At 36.9% G+C, this 26,028-nt stretch overlaps 1 protein-coding gene across 6 annotated transcripts in view; it reads left to right on the forward strand.

The window, feature by feature from the left end:
* LOC122844826 (protein kinase C-binding protein NELL1-like) overlaps positions 1-26,028 on the forward strand; it is a 225,922-nt gene that overhangs the window by 83,530 nt on the left and 116,364 nt on the right. For all 6 annotated transcript variants that reach the window (XM_044140629.1, XM_044140638.1, XM_044140607.1 and 3 more), the window contains 5 exons: positions 3,652-3,786; positions 6,826-6,928; positions 11,109-11,182; positions 14,120-14,219; positions 16,253-16,381. In XM_044140629.1, the coding sequence (XP_043996564.1) occupies positions 3,652-3,786; positions 6,826-6,928; positions 11,109-11,182; positions 14,120-14,219; positions 16,253-16,381 (541 nt within the window). The remainder of the gene's footprint in view (positions 1-3,651; positions 3,787-6,825; positions 6,929-11,108; positions 11,183-14,119; positions 14,220-16,252; positions 16,382-26,028) is intronic.

Consider the following 26,028-nt stretch of genomic DNA (forward strand, 5'->3'; position numbering starts at 1 on the left):
TGCAAGAGTGATACCAGGTAGAAGTGGATGAGGCGAGGACGTCCCAGTGGGTGAGTGAGATCTGGAACATTTTGGGTGTAAATAAGGATGAGATGGTGACCATTACCCTACTGCTGTGTTAGTGCCTCCTCCTTCGCATGAGCACAGCTCGACCTTTTGCCACCTGACCTCACTTCACATATAAGTCACAGCGGGGAGGATGTAGTCATCTCCTGCTCTAAATGGCTCTCTGCCTATGCAGTGGAAAATTGAAGGATGGAGCATGCCGCGAATAATTGCTGGCACCCTAGTTTGTGAAGCCGAGTGTCGAGGTGAGGTGAGATGACACTAAGCCCCTCTGTGTGTGGATAATCATGGTAGAATTTGCATGTATTACACTTCTGTCTCTTATAGGAAGGAGGAAATCGTGTACGGAAATCACGGAGCTTTTACTTGTTGTGAAAACAATTCCCCCGGTTTTTTCCTATTAAGCTTTCCGATTTAAACCTCCACCAATTTAATTAGCACAGAGGCTCTTAAAAGCAATAGATTTCTGTGATGCTTTGTGTTCAATACTGGGCAGCTTGAGGGAAGTGATAATCTACTCAAACTGGGTGCAGTGAGTCTATCTACCTTTCGACAAACAGCAACACTTACTTTCTTCTCTTTTCTTTTTTACAGTAAAAATACACTTAACTGAAGCTGAAACTTTAAACAAAGTTTGCTGAAAGATTTTTGTAAATTCTGCTTCCAGAGACATTCAACATAAACCTGTAGTACAGTTTACAACTGAAAAGATAGAATCTGCATGTTATCTTAATGTCCAACCAAATGTTTGTTGCTGAATGATATAGATAGCACATGGGGTCATATTGAAATTAAAATAAACATATTGAAATTGTAGGGATAGATCTATTGAACATTAACTCAAAATATGCCACTTCAAATTTGACAAAAGTGAAAATATGTTTGCCCTACAAGTAATTGATATCCAAATTTGCCAATCAAAGTTTTTCTGCAAAGATTAAAGTGTGTGGTTATTTTCACCAACACTTTGAAGTATTCTCAGAATTAAAATAAATGATGCAGAATTATTCCTCTTGAAACTATTTGTTGGACAATCTAACATCCGGCATCCTTAATTATCTTGGTTTTAAATAAAACGTTTCTAATTGCTGCAGATGTCAGTGGCTCCTCAAATTTTAGGAACAAAAATTACAAAGAAAAAGATACAATAATTATTTCTTCTCTAGCATTTTTCCACTTGCCTTCCCTTATAAAGACATATAAAACAAATGTTTTATTCTTACACATGTCTTCTTGCCTTGTGTATTGACAATAGAAGCTACTTGGCTATTAGCCCCTGCGTCCTTTGTGCCGCATCATGGTGCCATTTGATGCTCAGGTTGTACAGGAGAGGTATTCCTCTGCGGTGCCTCGAGGCAGACCTCAAGTCTTTGAAACTACATTTCAAACATTTTGTTTAGAGGTCTGTGGAGATGCGTCTCCACCACTCACAACTCTCACAGCTCTTCAGCAGGGACCCCTTTAAACAGCGCAAAATGCCTCAGTGACATCTAGTGTTTTTCCATTTTTCTTTAGAAGCTTCAATCACACCAACTCCTCTACTTTTGAAACTGAGGCCCGACCGAGTTGCCGAGGAGAGGTGGTGGGAGTGCAACCAGTTTTGACAGTCTCTCGAGTGAACCTATAATTTCTGAGATGGACCTGCCTGGTAGTCTCAATGGGACTTTAAAAATCGCCTCACCTTCCACATGGGCAGTAATTTATATGCTACTTGTGCTTCTAAACCTTTTACTACACGTCACAATTCTGGTTAGATATGACCTAAACCACATCATAAAGTCTGTGCTTTACAAAAGCCGAAATAATTTTCCGCATTCAGTTTACGGAGAAGCTTTCAAGCTCTTCACAACTCACCTCAGAGGAACTCCTTTCAAACCCACACAAAACATTTCAGGTGAATAAAGGTTTTTCAACCTTTATTCACCTGAAATGTTAACTGTTTGATTCTAATTCAGTAAGTCTTCAGTTCAATAACTTTTTGACAATAGTCAATGGTTAGACAGAATTTGTCTCAACAGGTGCTTAGTTTGATTGTGGTTAGAGCTGGCACTGGCTACTTTGGTAGCTCCTTTAAACATCCTCAAAAAAGAAGGATTTACAGAGGAAATTCTTATTTTACAGCTTTAAAACATTAAATAAAATATTGTTGGATCCTCAGAGGAACTCTTTTCAAACTCACAAAACATTTCAGGTGATTAAAGGTTCAAAATGTTAACTTGATTCTAGTTCAGCAATTCTTCAGTTCAACAACTTGTTGAAGTATTCCTGTTGAACCTCTGAATATCTGTATAGAAAGATAAACTGTCTCAGGTAAATAATGGGACAACGTTACCTTTCTGTGTGTCTAATATGTTCACCAGGTTTTTTTCTTTTTTTTTGAACATGTCCAAAAAAAAGAAGCTGCCAGCTGAATGTTTCTGCTCTTTCCTCCATATTGTAAAGGTGCTCTGTTAGATTGAGATCTGGTAACTGTGGAAGACAGTGTGAGATTGTTTCAGCTTTGTCACATGGTGCATTATATCTGCTGCAAATAGCTATAAGAGGTTTGGCACACTGTTGTCTTAAAGGGAAGACAAGGTGAGCAACAAAATGCATGCTGGATGTAGCATTTAAGCAATAATCCTTTGTTACTACAGGCCCAAAAAAACACCATCATCCTGAATCACTGACACAAGACAGAATGTTTGATTTTAACCTGTTTATGACTAACTCTGACTGAATCATCTATATGTTGTAGTTGAAGTTCAGATCAGACATTTTTCCAGTCTACAATTGTCTAAATTGTAAAAAATTGCTCAAATTGTAGCCTCTGTTGTCTTGTTTTTAGCTAACATGAGTGAACCATGATGTGGTCGTTTGCTGCTGTTGAAAACTTAGATATACTCTGACCAGCCAGTCTGGGACCAAAAACCATGAAACTGTTAATTATACAAAGGGATTATTTATTTAAAAGCATTTTTAAATGTCGTATTTTAACTCATATCCCTACTTAGCGTTACATCTACCTAACCAGTTAACTGTAATTAATATTACTGTAAAAAGCAAATTGTGTCACATAGTGTGGCAGTTGTCACAACATTATTCAAGTTAATTTGCTTTTGGTTAGAAAATAATTAATTGACACATTTCTTATTCACATAATTAATCTTTGCTGACAAATGCTTTCTTTAAACGTCAATCAGCTATGCTAACATATTTCTGGATACATCATTTTGGTTGGAACATGGACACATTCTTACCAATGGCTTTAAAACAGTTCTGAGTTAGTTTTCTGAGACAACAGTGGAGAGCGAGTATGAAATATATTGAAGAAAAATAAATTGATGAGGGTGCACAAATAGGAGGAGAAGGGCAGAGTGGGAGCTGTTATTCCTCTCTATCATATCTCAGCAGATCATTGCCTGAGGAGAGGAGCTTGAGCTGAATGATGATCCCCTTTTATTTTATTTTAGAAGAGTGACTCTTGGTGGAGAAGCTCTCCGTGAAACTTGACCAGAGGATAAGGGACGGGCGGGGGAAGATGGGTGATAGACAACTGTGGTGCATTTTCAGATTTTAAAATGCCTCTTGTGATTCTATGTGCAGCTGAACTATGCAGAGTCGAGACTCACCCAACTGGAGGGCTGTCACTGCGAGAGGACCTGCAGCGCCAACGGCCTGGTGTACCGGGACAAAGAGCTGTGGGTGGAGCCGGAAAACTGCAGGAACTGTGCTTGTAAGGTAAGTGTTATCCTCTTAGAACGTCAAAAAACCTGTTCAAGTGTTACTATTGTCCAATATACAGTTAAAAACTGCAGTATGCTTCAAAGGGGCAGTGTTGTGTGCCATTTTATAGCACAATCAAGTAACTATGTTACCTTCAGTTGTAATAATGCTACTTATATCAAATATGACTTAAAAGAAATCTATTAAAGAGCTAATAGAGAAGCACATCACTTCTCTATTAGCTCTTTAATAACATTTTTGCTGGGGTTGCAATAAGAAATAGCTTGTATAATGAACTACGCAGATGCTCAGTTCCACCAGGTGTTTGCTTATTGTTGCTGGCTAGTCTGAAGGAGCACAGTGGGGCAGTGAAGGGGGAGGATTGCTATGTAAGGTGGAAACTTCAGCTCCGAGAAGGAGCTAGGTTGACCCAGGCGTTTTGCACAGCTGAATGGTTGCCATGGAGATTAAAGGATTTCTCGGATATTCATGAAAGAATCAAAGCAACACTCTAGGTATGTTTTTGATGAGAGAATAATATTACAACATGGTGTAAAGCTTAAAAAACAACAACAACCAAAAAACATTGAAAGTGCAGTGTTAAAACGTCAGAAATCTGATTCGTCATGAAAAAATCTCCACCATGCATAATATTAAGGTAATTGTTGAAAAATTACAGTTGGCTAAATAGAAAGGAAAAAAAAAATGCCATAGAAAACCAAAAATCATTATTGCCGTGGAAACGTGCAATATCTGTGCGTCTCTAGTCAAGACTCCAGTTATTGTCAGTAAAGATTGCTGCAGGTAATGTTCAGGAGTTTGATCCACAATACTTCCTTTTTGTCTTAGCAGTATATCCTTTTTTAAAGCCTTTACAGGATTTCAGAGCAATGCAAAGCCTTGCCATCAGCAGAAAGTAAATAAAAAATAAATAAATAACCATATATACTGTATAATAGCATGACCTCTGGAGCCGTTTCCATGTAATATCACATACTCATGGCAGATAATCTTGTAACAGCTCACAACAATAGATTGCAAGTCATTGCAACCCTTAGTTTTCTTAGCCTTTTGTTTCGTTTCCATCTTCTCACTCTGTCTCTACCTTCTAACAAAGCAAACATCCCCTAATAGGCTTCCTCACCTGGCTGTCTGCATTCAAACATAGGGGCTAGACCTGCAATGTGTTTAATCAGGGCATTATTGGTCCTGGGGATTTAGAGTTGCTGCATCAAAGCGCATCAAGCACAGTAAAGAGTTTAGTCAGTCTGGTTTCCTCCCGTGGACATGCCATTAACTGATAACCGCAGCATCCTACGAGAATCCTTTTTGATGACTCATGAAATGAAGAGGCGCTTGCAGAGAGAGATATCAGGCTCAGAAATTAATGCAGTCCTTAAGGGTTTGAATAACTACCTCACATCAACAGGCTACTCAAGAACGGTGCAGTCTCAGTGATTAGTGTGGTTTCTTTTATTCTGAAATGTGATGGGTTTTAGTTTCAAACAGTAGAAGCTAGATCAAATTGGGAGACTCTTGGCATGAAAGCATTTAACACTTCATTAATAAGAGTTGTTTTATTAACAGAACTTTCTCAACTTGTGGTTCCCAGTTAGCTGAACTTCAAGAATAAGTTGACAATAAAAAGTGTGAAAAGCAAAACTTTGTCAGTTTTAAACAAAAAAAAATGTTTTCTATCTGGCATCCCTGGTTCCCTCCACCTAGCAAATAATTGCCTCAAAAAATACCAGTGACTTCAGAATGCAGGCAAAGAATATAAGATGATGGGTGAAATCAGGAAAAAAAAAACAAAAAAACACATCAGCAGTAATCAGGAGGTATAGAACAGGCTTCAGTAACACTGATAGCTGCAGCAGAGGCAGTGGAACTACAGCGAGTGTGCTACTTGCTCTATACAAATATGTTTTAGACTTGCCTTAGGCATTATACGTGCAACTCTGACATTTTGTGTCTAATACCAACTTTTTCAATAACATCCAAAAAAGAAATACCGAGATTACATTTTTGCCTAAGCTGGTTCTGAAAGCAACGTTTTAAAAAAAAAAGACTGAGGGATGTTTTCTGTGAATAAATGCAAAAGAGATGGCGTTATTTTTGATGGAGTGTTTTTTTTTTTTCAGTTCTTGTCAGATCATACATTTATGGAAGGTTTCTGAGCAGCACTAGCAAAGCAAATTACCACGTAGTTAAAGAAAAAAATGTAACATGGAGTTTTGAATGACAAAAGGTTGTTGGGAGAGGACATATGTCTTTAAAAATGCAAAGTTAAAGCTGTTATATGACCTTGAATTCAGCTGCAAATCTGTGCAGAATCTAAAAGAAAAATCCAAGAATGTCCAGATCAGGATTTTTCCTCCTGATTCATAATCAATTTATGTAAAGTTAAATGTTTGCCTAACTAACTAACTAAGTTCTAGACCAACACTACATTAAAGTTGATCCAATAAAAATGCTTGAAAAATTGCTCAAACACTTAATTATTGCTTAATGTTGCTTAATTTGACAACAACATATATTTTATCCCAACTAGTATTTCTGGCATTTTTTGATTCAACTCAGACTTTAGTAAACTTGCTCTTTATTCCTCCTCTCTGCTAATAACAGGTTTATTTCTCTGTTTTGATAAGACCCAATGATTTAGCACATATTTAATTGTGGTTCCATTTACTTGTGTATAGTTTGAGATAACAAAGACAGGAAACTGCAACAACCTACACAGTCTCTCTACTAATGTGAAAGTAATTGTAAGGATTAAACAAACTTTGATGCTTTGAGAAAACCAGATTCATTGCAGTTTTTTGAAAGCTTTGCACATAAAATAAGCGGCACATTTTTAATTGTGGACTAACTGTGCAGCTGTATGATTGTTTGGGATGCAGGTCACATAAAATAATAGATAATGGGAACAATAAAAGTTGTTGGTAGTCAAGACCCCCTGATACTCATTCTTAGACAAAGCAGATTAATTTAACTAATTTGGACACAGAAATTGTAATATTGTTGTTGTTTTTTTCTTTCATAATGATCCTAAAGAACGGTGTGGTAGAGTGTCGCAGGATCTTCTGTCCTCCAGCTAATTGCTCAGATGACATGTTGCCTGTACATGTTGATGGGACTTGCTGTAAAACGTGCCGACGTAAGTATTAGCACATACACCACCTGGAGAAAGAAAGATATAGACATATCCATCACAGATCTCTGTAGTTACTTTGCAAAATTGTGTTTCAGAGTGTACAGATGGCATCTGGTCAAGAATTTAATAACCTGCTTTCACAGCATCTAAAAACGAATCGCAGACTGTGAGCCCCCCTGAAATGAACACTGAGCTGTAATTAAAAGTACCATAATTTGTTTACTTTAATAAATCAACAATAATTTGTTGGGTTCTTTAGCAGAGCGTCAGATAGTAGCACTTGACTGGTTTGTTGATTAGACCTGACAAAAAGTCACAATAACATTTCTAAAGGGCTTTCTTGAATTTGTGTGTTTTTAAAGTTATTCTTATCACAGTTTCAAATTGTAGTTTAGAAATCCAGTTCAGAAAAATGCTTACTTATCAGCAGCACAGTGGCTTTGGTGCTGCTATTTACTGTTCATCTTAAAGTATAAAGGCTGCTGCATGTTAGTACTTTAAACTAAACGTGGATCTTTTATAGTCAATATATCAGATTTGTGAACCTATTGGATCTATTGTTTCTTCTTATTTATTCCCCATACATCTATAGCTCTATGAAGATCTATAAAGACTAGAACTAACAAAGAGACAGTTTTTACCTATCAGTCATCACCACTCTGAATGCTAAGTGGTCAATTGAACATGGTCTAAATCAGGGGTCTCAAACTCAATTTCCCTGGGGGCCGATGGAGGTAGAGTCTGGGTGAGGCTGGGCCGCATCGGGTTTTCCACAAGAAAAGCTCTTACAAAAACATTCCAATGTTAGCAAATGACTTTATTTTTATTTTTTAAACACAAAATAAGATGAAAAAATAAATAAATTAACAATTCATAAGAGAAAAAATTAATCAGTAATAAATAAATAAAATATAATAATAACACAGCAGCTATAGAAGACTAGATAAATGTAATTATAATATTTCAGATTCAAATGGCTGTATTAACAGTTCTTTAACCTTTAACTTTCTGAACATGAATGGAACATTGAACATAAACTGTTATGAATATAACAATTTATAAACTGTTTATAAACAGCGCTTCCTCTCGCATAGCCGAGCCACATTTGGCTTAAGGGAGGACGCAGTTGAGACCCTAAGTAGAGCTTGAAGATGCTCGTCAGTAAGTCTGGACCTGTACTTGGACTTATTGAAGTTCAAGGTAGAGAAGAGCTTTTCGCACAAGTATGTGCTCCCAAAAAGACACATGGTCCGCTTGAACATTCGGGAAAGCTCAGGGAAGCAGGGTGGCAATTCTCTCAAAAATTGCCCAAGCTTGTCTGCTTTTCCACTCACCTCCCTGAACTTGGCTTTGAGTTCAGAGTGGCACTGGTCAATGAGCTCCATTTGAAGCACTGTGATTGGTAAGTTAGTTCAGCTCCGCACACAACACTGAAAAGTGCCAATCATATCAAACTCATGCAGTGTTGGCATAGTTACTTTGAAAAAGTAACTTTAATCGGACTACTGATTACTCCTTGAAAAGTAACTTAGTTAGATTACTGACTACTTGATTTGGAAAGTAACTAAGTTACACTAAAAGTAACTTTTTAGTTACTTTCAGCAGCTGCTAACAACACTCCGCCTCCTGGGAAAATCACATTGAGCTTTGCCAATACTTTTTTGTAAGCTATTTTATAATGGTAACATCAACAATGTGTCTCCACTGATAAGGTTGAACTGAAGAGGAGATTGTAGAAAAATAAAAAACGTGAGTAGTTTGTGTGGTCCACTGTTGTCTGGAAAACTCTAAGAAGGATTTAAACCCCCCCCCCCTTCGCTCCCCCCCCCGGCCTCCAGGTTCTGCGTTACGGCCCTGCGTTTGGTGTCACTGCGCACAGAGCTCCTCCTGCAGCTCACAGCTCAGATGGCTGCACAGATTTGTGACACTTATCTTAGTATTAATAATTAGAATTAAGTTGCCATTATAATTATTGGAAACTACGGACACGTTCATTCGTGGCTGTTTTCACGTTTATTGCGCTGTTCATATTAGTCTCGATGTTTGCAGTTTTCTGGAGCGCAACGCGAAGCTCGATGTCATTCAGAGGTAATACAGTAACTTGCCGTTAACAAAGACACAGCGGGACGGATCATCTGAGAAATGATTAACAGGGAGAGATGGAGTAAGACTACCTTAATGACGAACAAATTCTGGGATTTAGCTATTATGAGTCTCTGCTTATTTCCAAACCCAAATGAGCAACTGCACGTTCAAAAACGAGCCCAAAAAGGCGCAATCCGCCGCTCATTAAATCGGCAAGCAATTTTAAAAAATGAAGCCCAAAGCCGCTTATAATAATCGGACTTGTCAGCAGAATCTCAAAATAGTTCCAGTTTTTCCACCAACAAAATGCGCATCTCCCTCCATTGTTTACATTTCTGTCGCATAGAGACGTCGGTCACTCGACAAGACGAGTAGGGGAAATATGATTAAATAACAAAAGAAGATAGTAACGCAAAAATGATTTTGATAAGTAACTGTAGTCTGACTACTGGATTTGAAATAGCAACGCGTTAGATTACTCGTTACTGAAAAAAGTGGTCCGACGTCAGTAACACGTTACAAATTAACGCGTTACTGACATCACTGCTCGCGGGGCACACTAACATTAAACTTTCATATTAAGGTGGGGGCCACAAACTATCGTCCCGAGGGCCGCAGTTGGCCCGCGGGCCGCGAGTCTGAGACCCCTGGTCTAAATTAATTTATATATAATCCAGTACAGTTTTTAGTTAACTCTTTTTCAAAGTGCAATAAAAAGTAATTTTTTTGGACATTGGACATTGTTTTTATCTGGTAAATTTCACACAAATTTATTTGCAGAATGTTTCATTGTTAGAATGACAATTAATCCATTGTATTCTGAGGCATAACAATATGACTAAAGACAGGTGATATCAAAACCATCATCATGGCAGTTTGATGTGTCAGAAGCAGGAAAAATGGATAAGAGGAAGAATTTTAACAAGTTTGTCGACCATGAAAGGGAGCTCTGAAGTTTGACAACTTGATCAATCAAAACTAATCAAATTGTTGATCGCTTGACACAGTAGAACAGAGCAGAACAATCAAGGTACTTTTAGCTTCTTTGAGCAGATTTATTCTCCCTCCCACAAAGCAAACCTGGTTCAGGAATGTTTTGAGAAGCACAACAAGCTTTAGGTGTTGACTTGACCTCCAAATTCCCTATGATCTCAATTGAATTGCGTGTCTGTGCTGTACAAACAGGTTTGATCCATATCACCACTTACAAGCCTTAAACAATCTGCAGCTAACATTGGTGCAGCTACTACAGCACATCTACCATGACGACCGTAGCCCGTTCCTCTACAGGGACCACGCACAATTAGGCATGAGGTCATTGTGTTACTTCTAATTAATGCGTTTTGCGGTTTAAAGGCCAAATGCATGGAGAAATTAGACACAGTAATTTATATTTTCAAAGTAGTTTCAATTAGATTAACAACTAGCATAACTGGTGTTGTTCTCTCAGCATGAAGGCAAAGTAGCAAAGATCACAGCTGTCTTCATACACTTCATCCACACGAAATAAGCAATATTTCTAAAGTTTAAGCACACAGATTTCTAGCATGAACTCCCACACACACAGACAGCTGTGCCTTTCTTAATGCCCTGCATGAAAAAAGAGAGAAATCCCTGAAGTATAGAGCGCCTGAATAATTTCAGCCCTCCTTCACCTCCCTCTGTCCCTCTGCTCACTCCTCCTTCCTCCTCTTGCTCCTCTGCGAACATCAGAGCTCTGGCACAGAAGAACGAGGAAGCTGTGCTCCTGAGCTGTGACAGAGCATGCTGTGGTCCAGCACCCTTGAGAGGAGGAAAGCAGGACTTTGCATCATATGGCTCACTTACTATTTCTGATTTATCACCAGTGGGATATGCTATAAGACCTTCATCTATTGTGTTCCTAATGTGCTGTTTCGTTTCGCCTCCACTTAAGCTCATCAGCAAAGAAAAAAATGTTGCAGCTAGATTTAAAATGCAGACCTTTACACTTGAAACTTTCTTTTTCTTTACTGCTTGTACCTGGTTAGTCAACCTGTTTTTATTTCTTGCAACTACTTTATTTATCTTGAAGAAAACAATATAGCATTTTAATCTAATAATTTCCTATCATCTGCAGCTAAGTGTACCTACATGGGACAGACTTTTTCGGAGGGTCAACGCTTTCTTTCCAGGACTTGCAGGGAATGCAAGGTATCATTTTTTTATTATTTGCTCATCCTTTCTCTAGCTTTTATCATCTTATCTACAGTAATGTCACCAGGCACATCTTTGCAGGGAAAATGTGCAATGATTGCATGCAGTGGACCACTTGGCGTGTAATTCAATTAGCCATCAGACTGTACTAGTTTTCCCACCCTCCTGCAATCTGTTCAATCTGCCTATTTTTACACTAATGGTGAGATAGCCAGGTAATTAGAATAACTCATGAAGCCAGCTAAACAAAGGCCTCAGCCTGAGTGAAACTCCATCACTGTGAGGTTTATAATGGGAGTCATTTTCCAGATCAGCCCAGAATAAATGTGAGTTTACCTCTGTGAGAAAGCCTCTATCTTTAAAGATAGCATTCTATGGAGGAAATTACTATTTTATTAATGTAACTGCTTATAATTAAGCACATGGGGGATTATTGGACTTTTTATTAATCCCCTGACAGCGACAAATATTACTTTATTTCAAGGCTTCATTTCAAGTTTTCAGGAAATTTTACTCTTAAACATGGATATGAATGATCAATTTGTCTTGTTCGATTTCAAGAAAGAGTTGTTTTTCTTTGTCAGAGTTTCTGTTTTGGACCATAATATCAAATACATGAAGGGCAGGTGATCTGAGCTGTGTGACCCTGATTAGGGTTTTTGAGTCATGTTGCAAATTTCAAAGTTGTGTTGGTGCCAAATCTCTGATACAAGTGATAATGAAGTTATCCTTTAATCACTGTATGGTTGGAATTGAATCTGATATTTTGTCAAAATTAACAGTTCAAGTTCCAGGCCAATCGACTGCTCAGAGACTGGAATATTCAGTTTTTCTTTTAAAAAATATTGGATAGTTGCTGTGATCAATGATCATTTTCAGCCTATAAACCATCAATAAACATGTTAGGCACAATAGTGTGCTGTACTGAGTTCAGTGAAAATCAGATAAGAGTTTGTGAATTATGCCCTGATAAATAGAGTTATAAGAGGATCTTCACATCTATCAGTGGAGCTAATTTTGTATTGGAACATTAATTTTATTCATCAAAGCCAAGACTCTGCAACGTATCTTGAGCTTCTATTGCCAATTCAAAATTTTAGGTTGTGAAATAACTTACATTAGATCTATGTCTTGGGCAATAAGGCTAACTATGCAATTACAAAAACCCACAAACAAACAGGATTTAATATTTTTAAATAGCTTATGTACTGGAAACTTTAGCACTTTGGTGCATCTTGATTTGTATTAGATTTATGCTACTACTTTCATTTCATTAGAGTGAGCCTTATTAACACTGTTAACAAGAGTTAACACAGAAAGCTCGGCAAATTAAATTATGCCAATCCTTGGAGCCTCTGGCAGCAAAAAAAAATAAATTAAAAAAATGCAGTTTTAATCGGTTAACTTTTGAAAGAAAGTACCTGTAGGTTTAACATATAATTTAATAACAAAAAAATCAAACGAGTGAATTGCTTGCTTTAGAAAGGATGTTTTAAAGTAATTCATTTTAGATATAAAAGATACACCATGAAAGGGAGCTGTGAAGGACAAAACTAATATATTGATTTTGTGCAAAAGACCTTGAGAAATCACTGAGGACTCCCAACATGTTACATACCAGCCAGGCTGCTGCAGTGCATTTTGTGTAAAAACCCATATAGACAACTTTTACTTATTTTTGTGTCCTTGCTTTGGTTGCAAGTTCATTTTTGCCTTAACAGTTTCAGTATTGATAGCCATTTTCCATTTGTGACCAATATAGTCAGACTTCACATTTCTTTCTTTTTTGTGTTAACGTCTAAAAGGAGTGTCCTAAAACGTCATAGTTTTGTCACATTTTCTCCTTGACAGTAAAGTTTTATAATACTTTTCTTGATTGTTTGTCACATTTTGCCATAATACAACCAAAAATTTCAAATGCATTCATTGGAATTTTATGATATAGACCAACATAATGAAGCAAACAAGGACCTTAATTTGATTCTTGAATTTGTTTATTTTTATTCAAAGTTAAACTTTTTATGATCAAAAGTTATTCATACATCTCAGGAAGTGAATGTTTTCTAAAGAATCTCTTCATGTAAAACAGACAATTATGGGACAACAAATGGTGTAAAATTCATATTATGGAGTCCAATAAATTGTGATCAGTGATGACTTGACTTTAGACACAAATACCAACATTTGGTCACCCGCAGGGGCACTGTTGTTGATACAAAACCGATAACCAATAACTATCACAGAAGCAGGACAAATGGCAAATATGGAAAAGCTTCAGAGATTCACAACTTGAAATTATTACATAAAATCCTAAACAGTACATATTAAAATTTATGGCTGTAAAATGACAAAATATCAAAAGTTTTTACAAGATGTTTTTCTCCTGCTTGTTTTAATTACCAGTAATACAAAGATTAGCACTTCCCTTGTTTTACCCAATGCTAACTGCTTTTAATAGGTTATCCTGCTATTGTTGGTGATTGCAAATTTCTACATATTATATTTCTAAAATAATATATATTTTGTAGAGAATAATACAAGATTTTTCAATTCTTAAATCATTCAAAATTGGTTGCAATAAGTGTGCTTTTAATTTTCAGAAGTTAAAGAAAACATGTTTTATCCTTGAGTCTCAACGCAACCCCAACTGAAATCTTTATGTGAAATCTCTTAAGACTCACAATCTACAAAATATTAATGAACATACAAGAAAAGGGAATAGTTATCATATTTATATTTATTTCAGAGGCTTAAGACAGAATGTTTGAAGTGATTATATGACTTATGGGTTTCAAGTTTCCACCCTGTAAAAGATTAAATTATAAGACTCCATTATTTTCCGGTTGAAATAAGTTATCCTTACTGCACAGACCTTCATGGCTTTGACCCCAGCATTACAAAGTATAATCTCCCGCCTGTATTTTGTCCTTGCAGAATGGCTTGATGGTGAAAGTTACAGAAACATGTCCGGAGATTAACTGCACCACCGGTGAGCAGATCTTACCAGAGGGCAGATGCTGCAATGTTTGCAGAGGTATGGCTTCCATTTACCGCAATCTTTCCGCTATCCACCACTCACCCTCTCTTTGGATCTGTGTGCACCGGTGTTCTCCACAATGAGTACTGAAAACAACCTTTTCTTCTTGTTGATTAAGCTGGACACTCGCAATATTTCTTTACCTTTGCGTTCCTGTGAATGTATTTGGTTTTGTTTCTTTTTTTTGGCTAAGATAGCTATCAGAGCAGACTGGGCTGTCTTTTGCAGAGCACCTGCTATGCCAATTTGCCTGGGTCCTGCTGCTTTGGCAGGGAACTACTACAAGGTAAATAGGCACCAGTCTGTCAGTAAATACATTGAATAAACAAACTGTATGCAGGTAGCAGTTATGATACCATTATGGGAAAAAGGAGAAAATACAGGGCAAGTTTGACTGGAAGAAAATTGTGCTCTTGTTTTTGATAAGATTGGCAATATGCCTCACATACACCATATTTTGAGAATGTATAAGAGAAAGAAAGATGGACAAATATTTATAGTAAATGAAAGGAAAATGTACTTAAAAACAAGGAAAGGAAGAATTGATGACTATGAGAAGGAATGGGTTGAATAAAGGAACGTTCAGCAGGAGATTGAAGAGTCCATCCGATAGAGTTTATATGATAGGACTTTGCAATTAAATATTACCTTCCTAGAACTCCTCCATGTCCCACCCTATTTTTATGTGTTTATCCACAGTAAATGAAGCAGAATGTAGGACATTATTTCCAAATCAAAACAACAAAAGGACCGCCATGAGGGACTTCTGTCCAGACAAACACAACGTTTTTGTGTTAGGATAAGATATAGATGGGTACACACTTCCATAATCAATTCTTTTCCATTTGGGCACCATTTTAAGAATGGAATTATGGTTAACACTTCTTCTCAGGCTCTTTGGGTGCTCTGTCTCTTAGGGCTTTTATGCACAGTCTGTCTGTCACTCATTACAGAACAGGATGAGATACATCTACAAAGTGAGACACAATCATCTCTCTGTCTGCCACCGCCCTCATCTGTCAGACTAATTTTCGGTCCATCTATCTGTTTCATTACACTTGTGCCCGCTCCGTGTCTGCAGAGGTGCAGATCAAAAAATGAAAACAAAAACAGGCAGCACATTTGCCGTAACATTATGACCTTGTACATACTATCGAGTCAAATTGTCTATAAGGAAAAATCTTACTGGCACTTGGATTTCCAATTCTATTAACCATTTTATTCTCTCCTACTTTTCTTTGCTCACATGAACTGAAATGTATCCTGACTAAATCTCCAAGTCAACTGTTCACATTTATGCATTTTTATAGTTTAGTCGTCAAAAAGAAAGCTTTGACGGAAAAGCCTACACAATTAGACAAGGTGTTCTATAACATTCATTTCAGACCCAAATTTAAATAAATTGATTACCTTTAAATACAATCCAATTTCATAGTCAGGTTCAGGTGAAATTACATGCAGGCGATTCAATCCTAAGTGATATACGCAACAATTAAACTCAGTCTATGACTTAATTTGACATGTTTTGATTGCTGAAACTTTTTCCTGTGTTACGGTTCTCATCTGAACATTGTGTTGTAACAAAATTTCTGTTGTTGGGCCCACCTAACTGCAGGCATGATGTTTTTGCTGATTGAGATTTAATTTCTGCACACTATTGCTTGTCCTGCCAATTTTCTAATAAAATATATTTTTATTCTGAAGAAGCAAGACAAAATATGAAGATGGCAGGTTGTTAAAGAGCAACATCCAGGCAATATTTTCACCTTGTAGGATAAGCAACCAAGTCTCATGCAAGCAACAATTTGTGCGGTTGTGTCTATTATGGTTGTGAATCCTTCCTCTACAGGAAAAGCTTTTAAAATTGCACCACTTTTATATAGACATATCCATAAGGCTTACTGTCATTCATGATGAGAAATGTTTGTGTCTCTTTCCACAGAGCTGCATTTGTGTTTGCCTGTCTATACAAAACTTTTCATTGCCTTGAGTGAGCAAATTTTATCACTCCCTTTGCTTCTCACTTTCAGGTTATGACTTCTGCGCAGAGGGACTCATTTGTGGAGAAAACTCGGAGTGTAAAAACAGGAATACTAAAGCAGAGTGTGAATGCAAGAGCGGCTATGCCTCCATCCACGGGGACTCTACTTATTGTGAAGGTACGACTTTATTTTACTCGGCTCAGGTTGTACAGGGTCTCACAAAGTTGACTCATAATTTATTTCAGCCCTGGATGTAAAAAAAAGCTGAATTGGTAGCACTGGGTGGAAGCGTTTAATTCATTGTTTGCATTTAGGAATACAGAGGCTGTGAACTACAGACTGAATTTTGTACAAGTATAATAACTTCCTTTAAGGCAACAACAATTGCTTTAAGAAAGCTCAATTATTAACCTATTGCTGTGAAATATTCACATAGCCAGAGTTTCCTATGAAACTTTTCTTATAGATTGAATATATACCCAATAATCACAAAAGGAGAGAACATGGAACTGTGGCGAAATGTTCCAGGAGTGGCTGGCCTACCAAAATTACTCCAAGAGTATGTAGAGGAATTAAAATACTTTATGGCAAATATTTAAATATAGCTGCATTTCCATTCCAAATGTCATGGTTTTGCTCCAGTGGCAACATGCAGTTGTTGATTGTGTAACCTGTATGTTGCAAAAGTGTTTCCATTGCAGTTTTGTGAAATAAACCAATTTATTTTCAAAATGTGAAATTATATTGTCAGTGGAAACAAGGCTACTGACATGACAAAGGTGGAAAAGTTTTATGTGGTGAATCTTATTGCATCTCTTGTAAAACTAACACAGGATTCCAGGAAAAAAAGTGGATGTAAAATAATGGATTTGAATCAAACAGCAGGACTTTGAAGCACGCCGGCAAATCCACATCAATGGCAAAAGAAATCAAATTGAAAGCTTGGGAGTGTAGATGGAATTACTGAAAACATATAATGGCAGTTTTTGCCATTAGAGAAGCAGGTTTGTTTGTATTGTTTCTATTTTTTAATTATTCACAAATTCATTTAAAAAAAATACATTTTGATTTTACTCTTTTTATCTTTGCCTGATTTTAAAATTTGCTTGACTTTAAAAACCAAAAACAGAAAGAAATGTGTTGGGGCTAAATATTTGTTCACAGCACCATACCATCAGTTGGGTTGCTGTGGCTAGAATACCTAAAAATTTACGTGATTTGTTTTCAGTAGGTCGACATAGTTTACATATGTTTGAAACATTTGGGTCAATCACACTTAGCTCTAGCATAAGTTTCTCTTTTGAAAAAGAAACCCAAATCTAATCAGAATTTTAAAAACTGACTTTTGCTAATTTGCAATGTTTCTTCTGTGGAAGAAAGTCTGTGATCATTCCTGTGTGGAGATTGTTGGCTGTGTAAAATCCCCAGTCTATGGAGGCTGCAGGCTTAGATTACTTGTGATGAAGCCAATGGCTTTATTTGATTAAGAAGCTTCAGAGCATGAGTCTGTGGATTGAAGGATTTGCTCAGTGCTTGGTGCAATTGTCTTTGGATCACAGCCACAACAATTTGAATCCACTGAGCTTTCCATGAGCCTGGTAGCTATGAGCCCTGTAGCCTTCCTTCACATCTTTGAATTCCATCAGACGTTAACCTAGAGTCCAATCCAAATCAGTCCCATGCCAAATATGAGAGCTGAGAAACTCTGATTGCTAGATCAACAGTTTGAAATCAGGGAGCCTCAGTTTCAGCTACATGGACTTTATCCATGTTTGGGGTTTGTGCCGTACAGCCGGCTCAGACTTTTTCTTTTTCTATTCTGTTCGTAATGTTGATAGTTTTTAGAGCTTTTCCCTCACATGCAAGTGAAAGTGGCTTAGGATAGCTGTGTGATAACAGTGATAAAGTCTTACCCTCCTTAATGGTGATGTAGTCATCTCTGTTTTTGAGTTGTAAACAAAACCCCAAAGGCTGATGGGATGTCGGTGATATACGCAGTTCTTGCTGAGGTCAGTTTAATTGCTTGTGTGTTTTATTAACAGGAGGATCAGCTCTGCTTTTACTATCATTAAATGTGATCATCACATCCTCATAAATGTTTTATTATGCATCTTATGACATTATTTACTTGTAATCAGAAAGCTGCTTTGGAGCAGTTAACAAATCCCAGTTTGATTTGTTAACAGTCAAACTGGGATTTGATTGTTGCTCTCAGTCACCTCATGGTGCCATTTTGTCTGTTTTTAATTTAATAGCTGGGATGAGCTGTTATGGATACAGGTGGTACATCACTGTAGCTTTTGCCACGTAACAACAGAACGGTCTCCAGCTCACATCTTCAGCTTTTATGGAGATTTTTTGTAAAGGTGTTTTCTCTTTGGGTTTCCCTCAAAGTTCAGATCACATTAATGTAATTTGTTTATCTATGTCTCATTGCTTTCAGTGCATCATTTGTCTAACTCTTGGATTATTGAGTTTTGAACTATTTTTTCTTCTTATTTTAAACCAAACTGAACAAACCCTGAAATCAGTTATTATAATGAAACAAATAAACTGCCAATTTTAACTCTACTAAACTTTCTCAGTTGGGAATGACATTAGGAACTGTTTGTATTTACATCTTGGAAGAGGCAAACTTAAATTTGTGTAAAAGTTATTAAACTGGCATTTAAATGCAAAGTAGATATGCAGTAGTGCAACAGAGGCAAAGCTTTTTTATCTGAAAAGAACAGAACTTTTCTATAAATCAAACGCAAGCTTTTCCTGGGCACGTAATTTGCAGCATATTGGGTCAGTCTGCTGTTGCATATATATGATGCAGGCTTAATTTCTGCACCCAGCCAGTGAATTTGGTTACAGTCTTAATATTCAAAGCCATCTGCCTAATCTCTGAGAAAGCAGAAATGTGCGCGCATAGGCAGAATATGCACAGACATGTAAATGCAAACATAGCCACAAACTAATGAAGATCTGTTTTTCAATCGCTTGGCCACCAAGGAGAGTGTTTATTTATTCCATAAAAGATGCATTGCTGCATATGGTCTGACATCTTTCTGGATATAAGCTGGATCCTGAGCTTCTATGTCTTTTCTTTGCTTTGGAAACTCATAAACATTGTAGATGCATGAGTCTTGTGAACTTGTATTGTTGGATATGTGAGACATAATCATTTGGTAATGATTATAATAATCATTTATTTGTTTCTCACGCATCATCAAACTCTGACCAGCAGAGCGCATAAAATATATCTGATAAATCATCAGATTTCTACCATAAGTTTCTATTCTTACCTTAATATCTGTCACCTCCACAAAACCTATGCATGGGAAACATATTTCTATTGAAGAATGCAAAAGGTGAATCATAATGGGAGGGAAAACAAAACAGCTGACAAAGAGGCTTACTTTAATTCTCTACTTTAATGTTTTCCAAATTCATTTGACCAACACATGCTGGGATTATTTTTATTATATTGATTAAAAGTTTACATTGAATGATTATGAATTTTGCATTGCTCCATTGGATACATGCTATCACATTTAAAGATGTGTTTACGGGACTCTTCTCAAATATTGACCTCAAATATTGAGATACTTTCAGTTTGGTTCAAAATGCCTCTTTGTGCCTGTAGTAAAAGTTTCTCTTTTGTTGCTGTGTTATATGTGTAACTACTATAATTCATTTGCACTGTTAAATGTTCCCTGCAGTTTTGCAATACATTTGAATGCTTAATTAAAATACTGCTTATGTATTTGTGTGTTAATTCTCAGGAAAAAGATTCACCTAATGACAAAGTTTAAGCTGCTCTTACTCTTTCACTTGCAAGATATGACAGTGTATCTAAAAATGTGTCACATTCTTCCCCCATGCAGTAAAACCTATGTAAAATAAAATAATCATATTTACACTGTTTTTAGCAAAAAAACAAAACATAAATAAATAAATAAATAAAAATATTGGTTATACATGTAAAAATAGTCTTTTTTTTTATTCATTGATCTCTTCTGAAGTTTATATATTTTTCTATTTATATTCGATATATGAAACCAAAGCCAAATTCTTTCTTTATGCACACGGAAAGCTAAAAATGATTCAGATTTTTCTGAACGACTATAAAAGTGTTTATCCACCTGGTATTTGGATTTGTTTGACTCTCTGTTCTAAATGATTAAGACTTGGTTCTGCTTTTTTTTTTTATTTCAGCACATCTTCTTATCTGCAGCATGTCAGAATGTATTATAACTTATAATTAAGGAGCCCAATGTTTTATTGATAAAAAGACTCATGGTTCTTGTTCACTCAGGCTTGTCTGCATCAGCTCTTGTCTGTGCTGTCAGTATTATTCTTAGACTCCCAGCAGATCTTCTGTATCCTCCCAAATGTCTCTGCAGAGACATTATAATAGTGCTGCTGCTGTTGTTTTGCTGTCAGCTTGTTAATCGTCCTAGAAAAAAAAACAAAAACATGATTGTGCTGTTGACTCAGAGTAGAGACATATTGCTCAGAAATGAAGCATAATAATAAGACAGATATAGTCCTGTTGTTCTGGAAAATGTTGCATCAGCAAAAGACAAACAAGCATGATTCCCCATTTCCGGAGTCAGTAGTAACCTGTTCCCACATGGTTTCCATCCCGGAGGCTGATGTTTTGAAATCCCAGAATGGACTCTTTTCTGAGTCAACCTTCACCAATGCATTGACAATTTTATTTCCCCTTCATATATCTTCAGCTCTGAGTGTTTTTGCCTTGAGTAAACCCAAATGATCTCCCACTCTGCAGCCTCTCAAGCCCCCAGTCTGAGCTCTGCCTCACGTTTTCATGGATCAAATTAAAGCCAATATGACTGCTGTGCAATCTGGAATTGTTTGTTGTTTAAGACATTAATGAAATGTCAGAGCAGTAATGCAGATGCTTAAGTCAAGTATTTTCTCATATGCAGATTTGGAGCTCATTTGTATTACAATTATCATCCAAGGGTTGCTATGGAGAACTATCCTCCTATTAAGAAACTCTAAGGGTCACTGTCTGTGCATTATTATCTATATTAGCTAATCTCAGGCTTGTTCTTCATTTATACATGAAGGTAGATTTCCCACCAATTAAGCTGCTTTGTATTTTGGTTAATCTATTTAATTTGATTAAACATAATTAGATTTTACTCAGTTTAAAGTTGCTGGCATTTTTTATTTTTGCTCCAGAATCATCACAAATTTAAAAGAATTCAAAGAATAATTCTTTGTGAGAAATAATTATTTTGCCCCGAGATGTTTCTCAAATGTTTCTCTTCTCATTATGAGTCATTGGCTGTTTTAGCTTTATTATCATGCTATGTTAGTCCATCATCCAAAACATACCTGGAATGTTGTTTAGATTATTACATGAATTTTTCAGGAACCTTTGAATCTTCTTTTGCAGACTTTTGGTGATGGCTAAGCTTTTTCTTATACAATGAACCGTCTGTTTCCTCAAAGCTCCACCTTGGAGCTCCAGTCTCCACCCACAGAGCCTCCGCCACACAGCTCCTCCAGACTAGCTTCTGCAGGAGATACCAAACATTTAGTGGAACTGTGTATCTGCTGAATTTATCAGACAAACTGATTTTCAATTCAGTGCTCCTAAGAATGGTTGTAAACAGCATTCTGGAGGGGGCCCTTCTTAAAATGACAGAGGCCAATTTCTGTGATACAAAGCTACATTTCTTTAATTTTTGATACACACAGGATTTTCACATATTAATATATAAAGACATATGGTTGTAGCTGAATAAGGCTTCCTTGCAGCATGCATATGTTGATCTCAGCGAAGTTAATCTCCACAAGAGGTGGATTACAGCGGCTCTCAAACATGTACATAACCAGTTCAAATGACAGGTTTTCTGTTGAAAAGCTATTAAAAATTGCTTTCAACAATTGGCTGGTTAATAGCTGAAATATTTGACACTCAAAATTCTTATCAATGCTTACTTTAATTGCAACATTTTTGAAAGATAATTTGCTAAAATTCCTCTGCGTTGTGTTTGAAAAGACTCATCAGTTGTCTCAAATTCTTGATGTCAGGTGTTTCTGCAACAGATGACACAACTAGTCATTAGGTTTAGGAGACAGTTTTTCAAATAATGTGGTTTTGATTGGTTTGAACAACATTTCTTCGCTTAGTGAATGAAATTATTATATGAATAGTGCTTTGTTTAATTACTTAATTTATCTATTAGTAACATTTATTTGATCAGTTGAAACATTAAGTTGACAAAACTGCAAAAAACTGAAGAAAAGGGACAAACACTTTTTGATACCAATACATGTTCTCAAAAATCATACAGAATGCTCTTGAAGTTTTTTTATAGTTAATAATTGCAAATCCCTGCACTCTTTCTTTTCATTCACCAACTTCAAATAGTCATTCTTTTGCAGTTTGATTTTGCCAGAAGTCCAGCGTCTCCCCCTTGGTGGATAGATTAGAGCAGTTTGAGTCTGACACATCAAACCTTTTTCTGTTTGATCAGTTTGCTTTCATTTAGCTCCAAGGAGCGAAACTCTTTGGGATCAGGAACAGAGTCTCTGATGTGTCACCCTAGCTAACATGCTCAGGAGGCATTTTATGATATCCCACATCTCCAGTCATTCATTGCTTGGAACCACAACAGATTTTGTCTCTTTCATTCTTTCTGCTCTATCTCTTCCCTCCTCGCTTTTACCACTTACTGATAATCTGCAGTGACTTTGGTGCTAATGGCGTTGCACTTGCTGCTACTGGAGCTGCTTATCTTGGCTGATGTGTCCACTTTTTTTGCAGATCCTGGAGGGTGCATGACGAAGTAACCAGTCTAAATGTTTGTACAGACTAGATCAAAAAAGTCGGCGGCATTAGGAATTACAGAAAAACATTTTTGACACAACATCGTTTTAAAAAGTTTCATGCTTATGTTCATGATAAACGCTTTATTACATGCCCTCTGAAATTATGCTTACAAAATGCATAATGTTATTAAGGTAAATGTATCTGCAGTACAAATATCATGAAAATGCAGTTTTACCAGGCAGACAGCTGAAGAGCTTGTAGTAGTATTTTACATCAAACCTTTAAAAGGCAGGGTTTTTCTTTATAGATGTAACTTAGATTAAATTAAATCAAATATCTTCTGACATGTTATTGCAGTGAACAGTTGATAGATGTGAGCTTGCAAAGAATTATGTCTCCCAGTGCAATTATTCACCAATTTTTAAATTTGTGCAAGTCTTGCTGTCAGCCTCAAAGAAAGGAAAACCTTTGCTGTCCATAAAGCAATCTAAATTTTATGATCAAATTTCTGGTTGATGTGTTTCTGGACATAAAACTTGTCAGATTTTAAACAGATAGCGAAGGAACTGCATAATTCTCAATATCCTAAGGCACGCAGTGCTCTTTTGAAGATTTAATCTTCCGAGTACGTCCGTTATTTTCTCAGCACTATAGGGATTTGTATAAATGTATTAAAAAAATCCTAACTTTCTAATATTTCTTTGACTCAACACTGTACAGAAAAGAAGAAAATACTATATTTTGAAACATTTATAGATACTGATGAATTCAGTAAAACAAAAAAAGGACCTGATTTTCACATAGTTTTAAGCTAACTCGTAATACCTTCCTGACATTACGGTTGACCGTTAATAGGTAATTTCTGATGATAAAAAAATAAAAATAACAACCCAAACAATTCACAATGATTCCCTGCTTGTATAAAGTTGTTTGGTCACTAAAAATCCTCCTCACGACTCCTAGCATGTTAAGAGTTTTGTCTTAAAGGGGCAGCTTTAGGTAAAATCAACTTTTTGAGCTTTACATCATGTTATAATGTTACCGCCTCATCAAAAACATACTTGGAGTGCTGCCTTGATTCTTTCATGCATGTTTGAAAAATCCCTTAGTCTCCATGGCAACCATTGAGCCATGCAAAACGCCTGAGTGGACCTAGCGCTGCCTTCAAGTCATAGCTGCAATTTCTAAACTTCCACCTCAAAGAGCACCCCTGCCCCACTCAGCTCCTTCAGACTAGCCAGCAGCAATTAGCAAACACCTGGTGGAACTGTGCCTCTGGTGATATCATTATAGGAGCTACTTCTCAGTGCAATGCTGGTTTAAAAATATAACTAAAAGGTTAATGAAGGAGTGATGTTGTGATGACTTTCTGAAGGCAAAAGGTTTTAAAGAGACAATTTGTTGAATTGGAAACTCAGATTCTTTTTAAGTCATATTCGATATAAGTAACATTTCTATAACTGAAGTTGAGTTTTTTGACTGTGTTATGAAATAGCACCATGTGCCTGGACAACACATAATACTGGCCCTTTAGAGGTATGGTGACTAGGTTTAAGTCTACATGACATGATTGTGTTTCATGTCCAAAGACTTGCTGTACTACTCTCATGACAAAAGGTTATTTACAAGGTCCGCACAGCTGGGAGGCATGAAATAGAAAGTCATTTATGCAGGATGTTATCAATGATGTTTGCTCATGCTGCTGATAGTGGATGGCAGATGAGCTGATATGAGCTCGACTTCTGGGCAGCACAGATCAGAACCGAGGCTATCAGACAGTCAGAGGGACAGTCTGAGGGAATGTTGGTTAAAAAAAACAAAAAAAAAACAGACGAATATACCGAAGAATCACCGGGGGCCCAAACCTGCAGGAGTTCCATCCTCTGAGGTTAGAAATGAGCCAATCAAGGCCAGCAGCTGCCCGCAGAGTTTCCACAGTAGGGATGAAGGTGTGTCTGAGTAAAAGCCCTTGTGTGTGTGGTGTGCATTTCTGTCCTGGCTTTTTCAGATAAGCTCCAAGAAACATGAAGCTTCTCCACCCGTAGTGCAGCTCCTGCCCTCATGTGATGGCTAATCCTCAAAAACTGACAGTTTGTGTTTACGTTTCCTCACCGAGTGTGGTCACACGACAAAACCAGGAGTCACAGAAACCTGAGTGAACACAGTCTGTAATGTCTTAACACTTTTACTCATTTCATACCACAGTTTGCTTTAGTGCCAAATCATTAGCTTTAATGTTCCTTGTGCACCAAATAACATACTGCAAAGGTAACCTATTGATCAGGAGCTGTTCGGATAATGCTCAGCTGTCCTTATTCATCCTGCAATGATGGGGGCAGTGGCACTCATCGGAGTTGGAAAGTCCTGCCGGCTGAATTTATTCTCATTCGGTGACATTAAAGAGTAATTGGCTGTGTTTGTGCCTCTGTGAATCAATCAGCTTCTCTGTAGGTAGTCTGCCTCTGTTGTGGTAAAACAAGGATGTAATAACAAGGAATGAATGAGCCACAGCCTCTGCTCACGCTTTGTTCTGAACATTGTAAAAAAAGAAGGGGGTAAACTTGGGTCAGTGGAGAAAATGAGAAAGAATCCAAACAGACTCCAAGTTGGGTGGGAAAAAAAGACAAAGACAAGGACAAAGTGGTGCCCTTTCTTTAAGTGTGTCCCATTTTCTCTTAAAATTAACATGTAAAAGAATCAATTCAAGTTCTAGACCTCCCACCATGATCACAAGGAAAACAAGCTTTTTTTTATATCTGAGGTCAATCAAACAATAAATTAAAACAGTTTTTGTCGCTCCTTAGTGCACTGATCATAACTGTACACTACACACAAAGAGTGATTAATTCACAGCTTCTGCCAAATTAAAGGATTATTTCACTGTTGTTGGTGAAGTGAATTTGATCATCTTTAGCTTTGATTTGTGATCAAATGTAATCTAGAGACTTGAAAGCACAACATTGCATTCATAAAGCTCTTTTCAGTATTTTTGTATGTAGCAATAGGATCACCTAATATTGAGTGA

This window comes from Gambusia affinis, linkage group LG02, assembly GCF_019740435.1.
Source record: "Gambusia affinis linkage group LG02, SWU_Gaff_1.0, whole genome shotgun sequence".
NCBI lineage: Eukaryota > Metazoa > Chordata > Actinopteri > Cyprinodontiformes > Poeciliidae > Gambusia > Gambusia affinis.